Source organism: Chaetodon trifascialis, chromosome 18, assembly GCF_039877785.1.
Source record: "Chaetodon trifascialis isolate fChaTrf1 chromosome 18, fChaTrf1.hap1, whole genome shotgun sequence".
Classification (NCBI taxonomy): domain Eukaryota; kingdom Metazoa; phylum Chordata; class Actinopteri; order Chaetodontiformes; family Chaetodontidae; genus Chaetodon; species Chaetodon trifascialis.
The window spans coordinates 14,443,244-14,455,946 of NC_092073.1; the positions used below are offsets into that span (position 1 = coordinate 14,443,244).

General features: G+C 44.1%; 2 protein-coding genes across 5 annotated transcripts in view; both read right to left on the reverse strand.

Moving 5' to 3' along the window:
• c18h8orf34 (chromosome 18 C8orf34 homolog) overlaps nt 1-10,415 on the reverse strand; it is a 54,647-nt gene extending 44,232 nt beyond the window's left edge. Inside the window, exon 1 of one of the 4 annotated variants that reach the window (XM_070986067.1) lies at nt 10,027-10,415. In XM_070986067.1, the coding sequence (XP_070842168.1) occupies nt 10,027-10,095 (69 nt within the window). In that variant the 5' untranslated portion in view covers nt 10,096-10,415. The remainder of the gene's footprint in view (nt 1-10,026) is intronic. The other 3 variants (XM_070986066.1, XM_070986069.1, XM_070986068.1) reach the window with 3 other exon arrangements.
• A 461-nt stretch (nt 10,416-10,876) lies between these two features.
• prex2 (phosphatidylinositol-3,4,5-trisphosphate-dependent Rac exchange factor 2) overlaps nt 10,877-12,703 on the reverse strand; it is an 85,017-nt gene continuing 83,190 nt past the window's right edge. The window contains exon 41 of the mRNA XM_070986205.1: nt 10,877-11,797. Within this exon, the coding sequence (XP_070842306.1) occupies nt 11,752-11,797 (46 nt within the window). The 3' untranslated portion in view covers nt 10,877-11,751. The remainder of the gene's footprint in view (nt 11,798-12,703) is intronic.

The window sequence follows — 12,703 nt, forward strand, 5'->3', positions numbered from 1 at the left end:
AAATGAAGGTTGTAATTTGATAGATTATACAGGAAGCCAAACTAGCAGGACTCTGTTCAGTACCGCAGGGTTTCCAGGTCTTAATAGTGTTTTGTGGGGAAGGGGGTAAAGGGAAGGGTGCGCAGTTCTTTTTATGGATGACTGCCGAGTGGTGATTTTCATGATTGTGTTTCCCAGTGGAAACCGCACACACAGATGCGATCGTGTAGAGACATGTTAGACATGTGGGTGCATCTACACTCTGCCTGCGTCGGTACAGTAAAACGCTTGTGTGCCAACATATATTGATTGCACGTCCCGTGGAGCATTTTGCATCCAGTGTGACACAAGCTGCTGAATGAGCTAATGCACTCTTGTGTCCTTCACCATCTCCAATAGCATCATAAAAAGGCAGAGGCATAGAGTAAGTCACTGATCCCACAGTATCTACATGGTGCATACATAGGTCACATAAACGGCAGAGCAAGGTAACCGAATCCGACACTTTCACTTTCTATGGTAATGAGGTTCCTGAAATAACAGAGTCCTCTTTCATAAGCCCCTGCTGTTTGATTCATAATCATATTTCCTTTGACAGGAACCATAGTAAGATGCAGGCTCAAATTTGGGTCAACATTTCTTTATAAAAGTAGACTTTAATGCTATTTGACTAGGAGTGACTTGCATCAGCAAAAAACAGCATCCCTAGCATGCGTTGGCATGAGTGTGTGAGGGAGATAAAGAGAGGCAGCCAGTTTCGGTCTGCACCGGCAAACTATGAGCAGGCCAACAGGTGGCGGTAGCAACTGAGACATGCAGTCCATATCTGTGCAGATCAGCTGCCGGGGCGAGATATCTCCGTGGCCTCAGGCAGTTTGGTTTGGTGGCGGTAATTGACAAGCTGTCAGCCAGCCAAGAGACACGGGTGTCCTTGGAAGCTCTCAAGGACTCCCCCCATGGGCACAATGACAATCATGACACTCCCTGCATCCCTGCAACTTAAACAAACTCCCCAGATTGAACGTGAAAAAGGAGTTGAAAAGAGGAGAGGACACGGGTGGAAGGTTGAAGCACGGAGGGAGGACAGAGACAGCTTCAAAGTGGTGTGAAGGGGAGAAGGAACAGTGGCAGGGTGGTGAACTCTGGTGACAGCGAGCATCCAAACTGTTCAAGGGTCCTTGAGTATGAGTATGAAAAATCACCACAACCTCAAGGGGTGCTTCTCTGTTTCTGACCCTGGACGCTTACCTTTCTGTGCAGGCTGAAACAGACACATTTCTCTAGAAGGAACCAAAGGAGGACTGAAAAAAACTGATATTGACGGAGTCGATGCAGCTATATAAGTGATTTAAGTGACTCGGCCTGAGCCGTACTCCTCTCTCTCCTGTCAACGAGTGAGTGGATGAATTCCCACCTCAGCGGTTGCAGACTCCTGGTTGGTGGTGGACTGTTTGAGTTATGGGTGTCTGGATGTGAGGAGACACTGAGCCTGCACAAGCTGGCTTTCCATGATCTATCTACAGAGACGAGACAACTGTGTCCATATACAGTATGTGTGAGGGTAGACAGGAATATGACAGTAATATACTGCACGCATTTGCTATATATTCTCATGTTTTCCTGGTTAAAAATCATTGCTACCTGCTGCAAGCTGGGGTCTGATCAGCTATAAAACCTGACATCTTTTCCTCAGACTTGTCCTTGTATAAAAAAAATTGAAACGCAGCGACAGCTCTCCCGAGACTCCCAAGTGGGCGTCCTGTCCCCTACTCGAGGCCACAGACTGCTGTCGATTTGCCTGCTGTTTGTCAATGAAATATGGGAATACAGTGTATACACAGTATTGAATACTGTGTATTCAATACACAGTATTTAAGGTGACGTCTGTGTGTCTGTCCAATGCGCTTCATGTACAGAAAGAGGTCATTATTGGAAAAAAAAGGAGAATGATGTGATGAGAGAGCGAGAGATGCCACTGGAAGACATCCAGACCTTGAATAAGCAGGCAGACAAGAGCAGAAGAGATCATGCGGAAGAGGAGACTGTGGGAGAGGCAATGTCACCTGACCAGGCTGGCGCTCGCAGATAATACTCATCAGAAGAGATGCTTTTTATCCGCCTCGCTGATACACACAAGGAATACGGTGCCCTTACTCCTCGCTCGGCCTGCAGCATGGCCTCAAGTCCATTTTCATCCCTACATCCAGGTTTAGCCGCGACAGAAATGTGGCCTGTTTTAGAGCATATTCGTAGCTATTACTCGATTAATGAGCTACTCTGGGGTTTTTTTTGCGTACATTGTGGTCATTTATAGAGCGGAAATTATGTTATTCTGAGTGTGCATCTCCTCATGGATGAGAGGCTCCTGCTCACGACAGCGCGGGATGTAAACATAAATGGCGTCCTCCTTGGCTAAGCTGTAACGTTAGCTAGCAGTATCGTTAGCTTTAAGCTAGTCTACACAAGATAGAGGCATCAGACTAGGGTTTGGGGAGTAGATGGAAGCTTCCAGTGATACAGTTAGTGGGTGTCGGAAAAGAGACGCCGCTGTTGAGTTTTTCAGTTGTGTTGTTTTTGCCATTGTGAGCAACACAAGCTGAGTGCCATCGAGCTGCATTATATTAGAGAAATGGCAAATATCTCCACAGCAGATATCTCCAGAACCTAGCAACTCACATCAAAACAATTTAGAGCACTACAGGTAAGAGGAGAAGGATGTGTTTTTGAGTTTGGGGTGAACTGTCCCTTTAAATGTTTGAAGATGTTTTCTCTGCCACTGGAAAATTAAACATATTAAACGACTGAAAGTTGAATTTCTGCTCCTTCTTCTCTCACACATCTGCTTCCCTACTTTCACATATCTGACGTCACCATATCTGACCTAAGATCTTTCCAGCTAAACAGTTTGATGCTTCAGGATGTTCCAGGAGATTCAGGTTCCATCATTCACCTGCAGGCTGCGCTCCCCCACTGACAGCACCTGGAGTACGTCTTCATATGCACGTACACCTGAGGAAGACGCTTCACATGATAGGGTCATATTGCCCATCCTTCCTAATCCCAATAAATGCTATACACTCAGTTGATGTCTTGTTATTGTACTATTTTCTCACACTGCATAGCTGTCAGGACAGCAGTGAATCATGAAGTGCTGCATATTTAATAGAGTTTTTTAGGGCATGACAATGTAGAATAAAACTTTGTGCTAAGGCACCACTGCAAAAGTTAAGCCATCAAACTAGGCCTTTAAGGTTAGTTTCACATTTCAAGTTTATCTTAACCACATGTGCATGCTCATATACACATGGAGAGCTGTACTGGACATCGTAATTGTCTCTGGCTGTGCAGAGATCTCTTCCTAAAGCAATTTCAGTAGAAGGTGGGGGCCCAAAATCTGTGGTCCGTGTTAAAAGAAGAAAAAGGAAAAGAAACACTGCCCGGGGGAGCATAAAGAGGACATGTAGCAGCAAAAAGACTCTAAGTTTGGAGGATTCCTGCTTGATCTGTGTAACAGACTGCCGAGGCATCATATTAGCTACAAATGAGGGCTACAAAGCACAAAATGAGGAGTGTGGATCTTCCATCCTCCATGACTTACGTTAAAACTGAGTTTGGACGAACAGCTACGATGATGAAAAACTGCATCAATGTACACACATGCATAGTTTTAAGAGGTAGGATATATAAGTACACACAGGCACAGACACAGATCATCCCCTCTTTGTACAAACAAATAGACTCACTACTCACCAGCTGGGCAAACAAAGAGGAACTGTCAAGGTTCTGTGGATCAGATGCAAACCAGCAGCATGACTATCAATTACACACAGTAGTCAGCCATCAGCATCCTCTGGCTGTAAGTGGACATGATAACTTTATTAGCATGCACCACAGCCCCTGGGCGCTCTCCCTTTCTGCTTCCCGTACGCACTCCCTGCCCCCTGCCTTACGCTGCGCACGCTAAATCTTCCTCATGTTGGACTACACTCATCGTCTCATTGCCTGATCTCCCAGATATCCTTTGCCTTCCCTGCTCACCCCTTCCTGTACCCCTCCAGGGACCAACCTGGCCTTAGGCTGCCTGTTCGGCTGCCTGTCTTGTAGTAATTACTCTAACTGTGCCTGAAGGGGAGCTGTATTAACCTGTGCATGACCAAACACTTGTCATATCAAGTCATCAACCTTTGATAAGACCACCGACGACCTCGGAGCAAAAAAGCAACGTGGAGCAAATGAAAACCAAAGCGTGCAGTAATTGGTTTAATGAGGACTGTGCCTGTGTTTTCTCTGGTGCATTATGTGTGTAGAGCTTAACCAATCACAAAGCGTTTCTCTCGCCTGAATGTTGATGGTGTTGATTTCTCAATATGAATTCCAGCGTCTTCCCCCGAGCCCCAAGAGAAAACAAAAGGCCTCATTTCAGTTTTCCTATGCTGTCGTAAGAAACTGCTACAGGAAATTACAAATAATTTTATTCTAAATTAATTGCGCTGCTTTCACGTCTTTTTTGAAATAGGAAATTTAAAATTAGAGTGAGTATCTCTGTGTTTAGATGAAAAACTATTCCATAATATCACACCAGCATACAAATGGGTGATACTAAAAGAACACAAATCATAAATTTGACTTAATTATGCTTAGTCATGATAAGAGGTGTAAGGTAATGAAGTGGCTTTCATTCCTCTGAGCTCTCTAGCATAATAAAAGCACCTCACTTCTCATACTGGACTCTAAGTTTTTAGGTAATAACTGACCTCATTTTGCAGATTTTTTGGATGGGATAGCAGAGTGAGGCGAAATAATAAACATGAATGAAACAACCCACAACTGAGATGAAACTGTTGGGTTATTACTTCCACATGTGTGGGAGGTTTGCCAATGACAAAGTAACCCTGTCAGACAGAAATGCTTCCAGGTGTGTTTGTAGATGAAATAAGACCTCTGATGGATTCTTCCTGACATATAACTGAACCGCTCTCCTTGAGCTAAATTGTCTGTGTGTGTTTCTGTTAATGCGCCTCAAAAGGTCAAGAATAACAGAGATTTCAAAGCCAGATGCCTACAGTGCCATTTGTGACACCTTCTTTCTCTCTCTACAGCTGTACAGGGATTATACCGACGGCACATTATCTGCATATAAAAGATGCAAAAACAAGTAACATGTACACAAGAATTACATGATTTCACTGAGGCAGAAAGACAAGAGCATACTGCTGCTATAGAAGGTGAAAATAGCCCAAACCCAATCACACCACATGAAGAAATTACCTCCTAAGAGGGTCGATCAATAGGTCAAACAGTGTGTGTGTGTGTGTGTGTGTGTGTGTGTGTGTGTGTGTGTGTGTGTGTGTGTGTGTGTGTGTGTGTGTGTGTGTCCATGTCCTGCCTGACTGACTGACCTCTTTACAGTACAGCAGATTAGAGACACTACACAGCTGAGCAGGCTGGAGTGGACCTTTTCCACGGTTGGATCTACTTTATAGTCTCCTCAGAGAAATCTATAGATAGAAGCAAAGTCATCTAACTTTGCTATAAGTAGCAACATTAACAGTATGAACAGAGCGGCTCAAATGCCTCCACCTAAACTCAAGATATTGGCTGAAATTTGACGCAGGTTCAGTACCAGTGCTCTTTTCTCTTTATCGATTTGAAAATCTGTAATTCTCGCTGAGCAGAACTAATTGGGATCATTCGTCTGTGCGGAAGGAAATGTGGGGTTGTAACTTCACATCACTTCTTAATGATAAAAGAGGGAAAAATAGATGAGCAGGAAATAAGAAAACCATGAGCGCATAAATGGATTATTGACATATTAATGTTTTAGGAGCGTCTCTGTATTTTGCATTCTCATTGTGTGTGTTTGTACAAGTGCACTAAATATAAGAGAAGGTGTGTAATCAGATGTGATGCCAACCCAGCTTATCACCAATCAGCACTTCATTAGAATCAGCAAGTCATCACAACAACCCCCGAGCCGAGACTCAGTTAACAATAGACTTTATCAACCTATACTCAAGCTATTAAAGTCCCAAAAGGAAAAAGTCAGGCTTCACCATGAACAATGACACCAATTCCTCCACAGAACCGTGTTATAATTCAACATTTGACTGCTATACCAATTCCAGTTCAATCCGCTGATGTTTTTTTTGGTCCAGGCTACACTTACATGATCCATCAGTTCACTGTTCCAAGAGAACAATTACATCGCCTAAGATATGATTGACTGATCACAGCGGGGAGGAACATGAGAGCGGGTTTTACACTGTCTGCTGAAGGCAAAGGCTGCTCCTTTTTTCCCTACTGGTCCTGTTACACAAGTTAAATGTCAGAAGCCTGCAGATATATCCCACAGATCCAGCAAAAGCCAGGTAAGAAGGACTTTTATCCTGTGTATGTTGCAGTAAGTACCGCACACACTGCTATATCTACTATGCGTATCATACAGAGCATAACAAAGCATCCTACTGTAAGTATGCTGACTTGAATTCTTCATGCAACACACAAATGTGAAAGGTCCCGCTGCACTGAAACTGTTAAATGATTAGAAAAGAGTAGGTGTTTGAAAAGAATACCAATTTACCAAAAGTGTCTGACAACAATCTGGAGTGCAATTACTTCAATTATTATGAAAGGCTGCTTTACTTTTTGGAGAACATTCTGTCTGTGTTGACTCAGCTTGCTATCTCTGCAAAGCAACCATTTCATTAGCGAGGGGGGGGGGGGGGGGGTCAATTCTATGGCAAATCATAAGCTGTGTCTCATCAGAGTGTTTAAATGAACCCCCTCTCGCTGTTACACACACTGTTTAATGCTGCAGCTGTGTGCCGGGGGTGTGAGGAGGAAGCAATGGGGCTTTGCAGGGAGAAACGCAGAGAACGAAGAGTAAAGAAATTGATTATGTCTCAGTGGTGTTTACACAACCTGAACTAAGATGTTCATATGTCGCTTTAATATACATGTTAAACTCATTCCTTTGATGCTATGCGACGTACTTGCACGCTTTGTGTTTGCAAAGGCTCCTTCGCAAAGACAAATCATACAAAAACAAATGTAAAACAGCCTCTTAAACTACTAATACTGCCAAAAATGATCATTTTTGTACTCACACAGAAACAGATCAGTGGGAGATGGTCCATTTAGTACCTTCATCAAATGGGTCATTTGTTTGGTTCGGTTTGTTGACTGTCAGCAGGATTATGGGAAAAAAGTCTGGCCCGATTTTCATGAAACTTGCTGGAAAGGTGTAGCATGGGCCAAGGAAGAAGTCATTACAATCTGAATCACAGGGCGTGAATGCATGAATTATTTTTCACTTCAGTCAACATTGTGATTTGGCCCATTGCAGGAAAAACGCTGTACATCTTAAAAGCCAGCAGTAGTGACAAACGTAGCCAACTGTAGGTATACAATGCCTCCACGTACGGGTGGAAACACCATCAATAAGCTGAAACATCTTTAAGCAGCATGGGCTTGAATTCCAGGAATGTATTTGACGCTCTGCACATGAGGCCCACAGCTTCACACCTGAGCAGACCATCCATAAATGCCCTTTGTTATAAGAACATTAGCAGGTTTTTCTGTGGAAAAGAAAACCTGAATGAAAAAATGTTCTGGTGATGGCAGACAGACTGTTTGCTACAGCTAGCTCTCAGGCTAGAGCCAGCTTGATTAAAATCGACCAATGAGCGAGTCGATTAAGAATAGAACCAGTATGCAGAATCAATGACGGTTTCAGTAATATCTTATCAATTCCCATCCATAATCAGAAAGTTGAAGTGCCTGCAATTAACTCCAGAGAAAGAAAAATCACGAGGACGAGCAATAATTTAGAAGTACACAGCAAATGACGAGCTCGGCGCAACCATATTTTGACATGATTCAAACCGTTTTGGACAGACGTGCTGACATAGTGCGTATAGTGGAGGACATGCAGACTTGCACATCATAGAGGAGTGGACTATCGGCCTTGGCAGAGGTCTGCGCTCTCTGAGTGCCCTTCAAGCTCTTTCTGTGGAAACCATCATTTATTCTCAAAACTCTCAGTGTGGTGTTCCTCTAACACATGCAGTCTAGTTACTATTATTCCTTAATTAGTGTAATCATTCGTTTTGGATCCTGAGTATCCCTCAAAAGGCTTCACAATACGTGACTTCAGACGATCACATTCTGACAAAGTTGCAGCGTTTTGCACTGTGATACACTTCGTAACGACAGGTAACAGAAAGCTGCTTATATTTCTACGCTGTGCTTTTGGATCTGGAAGTCCTTCTGTGTCTTTTAAACAGGCACATTTTCCACTGGAGGATTGCACTCCTGTTTGAATGGCAATCAAACTTTGTGCGGGCTCCTTTTTGGTTTAAGCAGCGTAGCAGAACAGCTGTATTATTACTTCTGCGGCACCAATTCTCTACATTTGATCAAAAAGAAAATTACGGGCTGAATTTGGGCCTCTCCTCTGGATTCTTTCTTCACAGCTCAATGCACATGGGCGGGCTTTCTTTGGGACAACAAGGGTTTTTCCAAGTGCAACACCGAGGTAGCAGCTACATCATTTCCTCATGAGGAGAGAGGCAGACCCAGGAGAGTTTTCAGATTCGGCTCTTGCTACACCTCTTTCTCGCTGTCTATAAACCTGGCAGTTTCCCCTGAAAAGCTACACCTCCCCATGCAGCCTGACGTTACACCACCACAGTCTAAATAACTCAGCGATGATCCTCGTTAGTCAGAATCAAAACTCTGTGTTTTTAAGGGCACACTTCAGGATGCAGTGCACAGCCGGTTAAATCTTTACTAGAAGAACTCACTGATCTTCAAAACAAAGGGGTTTTTCATCAGCACCACCTCTGAGTCGCACAAAGCACTTTGCTTTAATCATCTCCAATTGTCACATAAAGGAGGCAATTTAAATGTGCACGGAGGCAAGAAAGAAAAAAGGAGAAACACAGAGGAGCGGCAGAGAACAGAGGAGGAGACAGGTGGAGGAGGGAGGTGGAGGGAGGAAAAACAAACAGAGAGAGTACACAGAGGACTATCATTGTGCAGTTGAGCCTCGCTGACTGCTGTGGCCTCACGGTTAGATTTCCTGTCTTCTTCGCCGGTTGGATGCTTTTGCACGCAGGAGTCTCTGTCCACGGTGCTGAAACGAGCCTCTGCCGCTCTCACATCTGCTTAACATGCAGCCCGTGTTCGCGTGTGAGGGCCACAGAACTGAAAGCTCAGCACTTTTGCAAAACAAATCGTGTGCATGTGAGCATTGCGCTGCCATAAACACGGTGCACATCCTGCTGCATACCCAGCTCGCAGGGCTGTCAGTCTTGTTTCACTGACAGACTCACGGATCTGCTGCAAAGCCAGCTGAGATGGACAGTTTTGTCCGTCTCTCTGTCGCTGCTCTGATGATGCCTCACACCTGTGCAATCCTGCTCTGGGAGAGAAATCCAACAGCAAACAAAGGGATGAAGTCATGCCCTCCCCTGGGTTGCTTAGATGCCACACAGAGAGTACAACAGATCCCCTGTCTGACACGCACACGCACAGAGGCGGGTAGTCTGTGAGGATGTGAACGCACAGCAAAGCCGACCCCGCTGCGCGATATGAATCACAACTGAGTGGCCCTAACTTCAACAAACTGTGACAATGTCGAGTCAGGAGGCGGCAGCTGGTGCAGCATCATCTCCTGAAGTGCAAACCGCTGATGGAGAGGCTAAGCATGGAAGCAGCCAGCAGCCAATACTCCTCTATGCGACTCTGCGCTACAGTTTCTCAGTGGGACGATTGAGGAAGGTAACCAGACACCAAAGTGCCCCAAAATAAATGGTTTTCAATGACACCCGTCGGCTGCTTTAACGTCAGTGCGTGTGTGTGAGAGAGGTTTAGGGAATAATAATCCAGTTCCTCAATTACTCCAGTGTGACAGCTCACATTGCAGGTCGTGCGCTCATCATTTAGCGCAACTACATATGAAAGCGGACTAACGCGGCGTGGCGCAAAGCAACGCTCCTTTAAATTGGCAGCCAAGAACTTCAGAGTTGTATTTGGCGCACTCACCTCGAACAGGGGTCCGATTTTATTCTTCTCCAGATACGACTGAATTCTTGACTGTTGTAGAGACGCCATGAAGGAAACTGTTGTGCCTCGCCGGAGCTTTTTCAGCGGGATGAAATCATGAGGTGAGCCGGTGTCATTCGTCCTTCCAGAGGCGTCTCTCCCATTCAAATGTGCAAAAATATATTTCAAAAAATGTCACCACAGCGGGTTTGGAGCCGCGTCAAGTTCAGACGGGTTGCGTCAAGTGCGGAGCAGGCGGCTCTCAGCCCGGCTCATTGTGGAGGACTCAGCCCGGGACCATCCCCAGTTTGTCGCCTCGCTGACTCTGTGGCGGCAGCTTCCCCGTAGAAACCAATGGCGCGGCAGCTCTGTGACACAGACTACAAATCTTTCGCTCACTGGCTGGGAGCAGTGCTCGCGGTGCCAGCGCCACTCCCATTTATCCGCCGGGCTGCGTTCGGCGCGTAATGCGTCCACCTGCACGTGGAGCGAAACGTCCGCGCGAACAAACTGCGCCACAGCACGTGCGCTGACGGCGACTAACGCAGGTGCAGTGTCCTCTTAATTACTGTAAGCACAGTTTAAAGTTTAACAAGTCTTTTAAAAAGAATTTTAGCGCACATGAAGCAGTAAAAACGTTACAAATGGCATTTCCCTTCATAAGTACGACACAAAATTAATGATTGATTTTATAACATCGAATGAAGTGGGTGAATTGGTGTAAAATCATTGTCAAGCCTCTATCTAAGCGTTGACATGACAGCATTTTAGTCCAAGTAAATCTGCAGCCAAAATCAACCGTTTTTCACCTGGATGAAACAGACAAATAAAATTTTTAAGAAACACTTCTGGAGCTTATTGATGCAGTTTATTACCACTTGTTTGTTTGCATAGTAGTGAGCTAGACATCCATCTACAATGATACATCCAATAAAGACGGCGAGACACTTTAATCCTGAGTACTGTCAATATAAAATAACAGAATACATCTCATAGCTCTACTTCCAAAAACCTACTGTGTGTTAATACTGATAAACCACTGAACACTTTAATATGCATGCATGTAACAGGCAATGGGGCACAAGAGCATCTTTTAGCACATTTGCACGCTACATATGTACATTTACAAGCGAATAAACACCAAGAGGAGCGTTACAAAAACACACATTCATGTGGTTATCCAATACTGAGAGTCCGATGAAGCGTAGAGGTCAGAGCTGAAGACAAGCAGGCAAATTATTGGCTAATTGGAACACAATAAAAAGCCAAATCTCACCCAGTATCATTTTAATCAACATTATCTTGCTTATTTCATATGCAAATGAAACTAGTAACATGAAATGCAAATGTCCCTCATGAAAACAAACATGATTTTCAGGCTGTAATATGCAGACAGTGAACTGATGGGATTCATTCCATTTCATTGGGCTAATTTAACTGCACTCTCAGGGCATGAATCCTTTCTCATTCTTAATTGATGTCTTGTCAGATGCATTATATGGAAAAAAAAAAAATCAAAATATGTATAAAGTACAACAGTGAAAAATATAAAGTATTAAAAATACTATTTACGTTTTTTAAATTCTATTTACACTTAAGGCAGCTACTCTGGACATATAAAAATGGACGCAATAACTGTCTTTAATTAGGTTGATCCTTCATGGGCGGAGGGAGGGCTTTAAGCTCCTCAAGCTTCTTCTTCAGCATCGTCCTGGATGCTATGCATTATGGGTCACCATCCGGGGGTGGAGGCTGGCACAGCTTGTACAACCTGTTCAGAGAAACACACAAAATGGCCTTTTATTACTCTCTAGTATACGGCGCAGTGAGCACGAAGCAATGATCTGCACGTGATCTGCTGAGAAATGTCACTTCCCTGTTTGGTGCAAAGGAAACATAAGCAGAGATTTAGCTGCAGTCTCAGGAGGGAGACTGTCAGCGCTGGAAAAATAATTATCCTGAGCTGTACACACCCAGTCAAACGACATGAACTATGTTCTAGCAGAAAATGACTTCAGAGATTAGTCTTTACCTTCACCAGTGTTGTTGGTTAAAAATAACTGTATATGCTACAGCTTGGTAACATCTTCAAGATATGACTATGAATTATGCAATCGTTACAGCTGTTTGCATTTGCAAGTGAATGAGGAACACTGTGTACTGCTTGTCTGCATTCCTTTTTTTTAACTATAACATCATGAAGTCCATAATACTCGAATCCTACTGATGCACTTCTCACGGTCAAACTACTTTGACAATTTATTTTGTGTTATTAATAGATGATCTGTGTTTTTCTAATCTCGGTATAATTTTCTCCAATATCAGCTCTCGCGTCCCAACAGAGCCCTGCTGTCCTGCAGTTCTAAATAATCGATGGCACCATTCACATCTTTTGGTCTCCACGTCACATGGCTGCGGGGTGAACTAAAATGTTACCGTCCCTGTCCTCCACAGATCAGTGGACGACCAGCGTGTCTCACCATCCACAAGGCACACTTACATACTCAGCGGCAGTCACTCACACTGCTACAATTATGACATAAACCTACAGAGAGTGCAGCAATTTTGCTCTCCGACCACAATGTCTCAACACTAATCATCCCGCTACTTAATTGTATTTGTCAATTTCACTAAAAGGTTCAAAAGGGCTGCCTGTCACACAAGGCCTATATGTCAC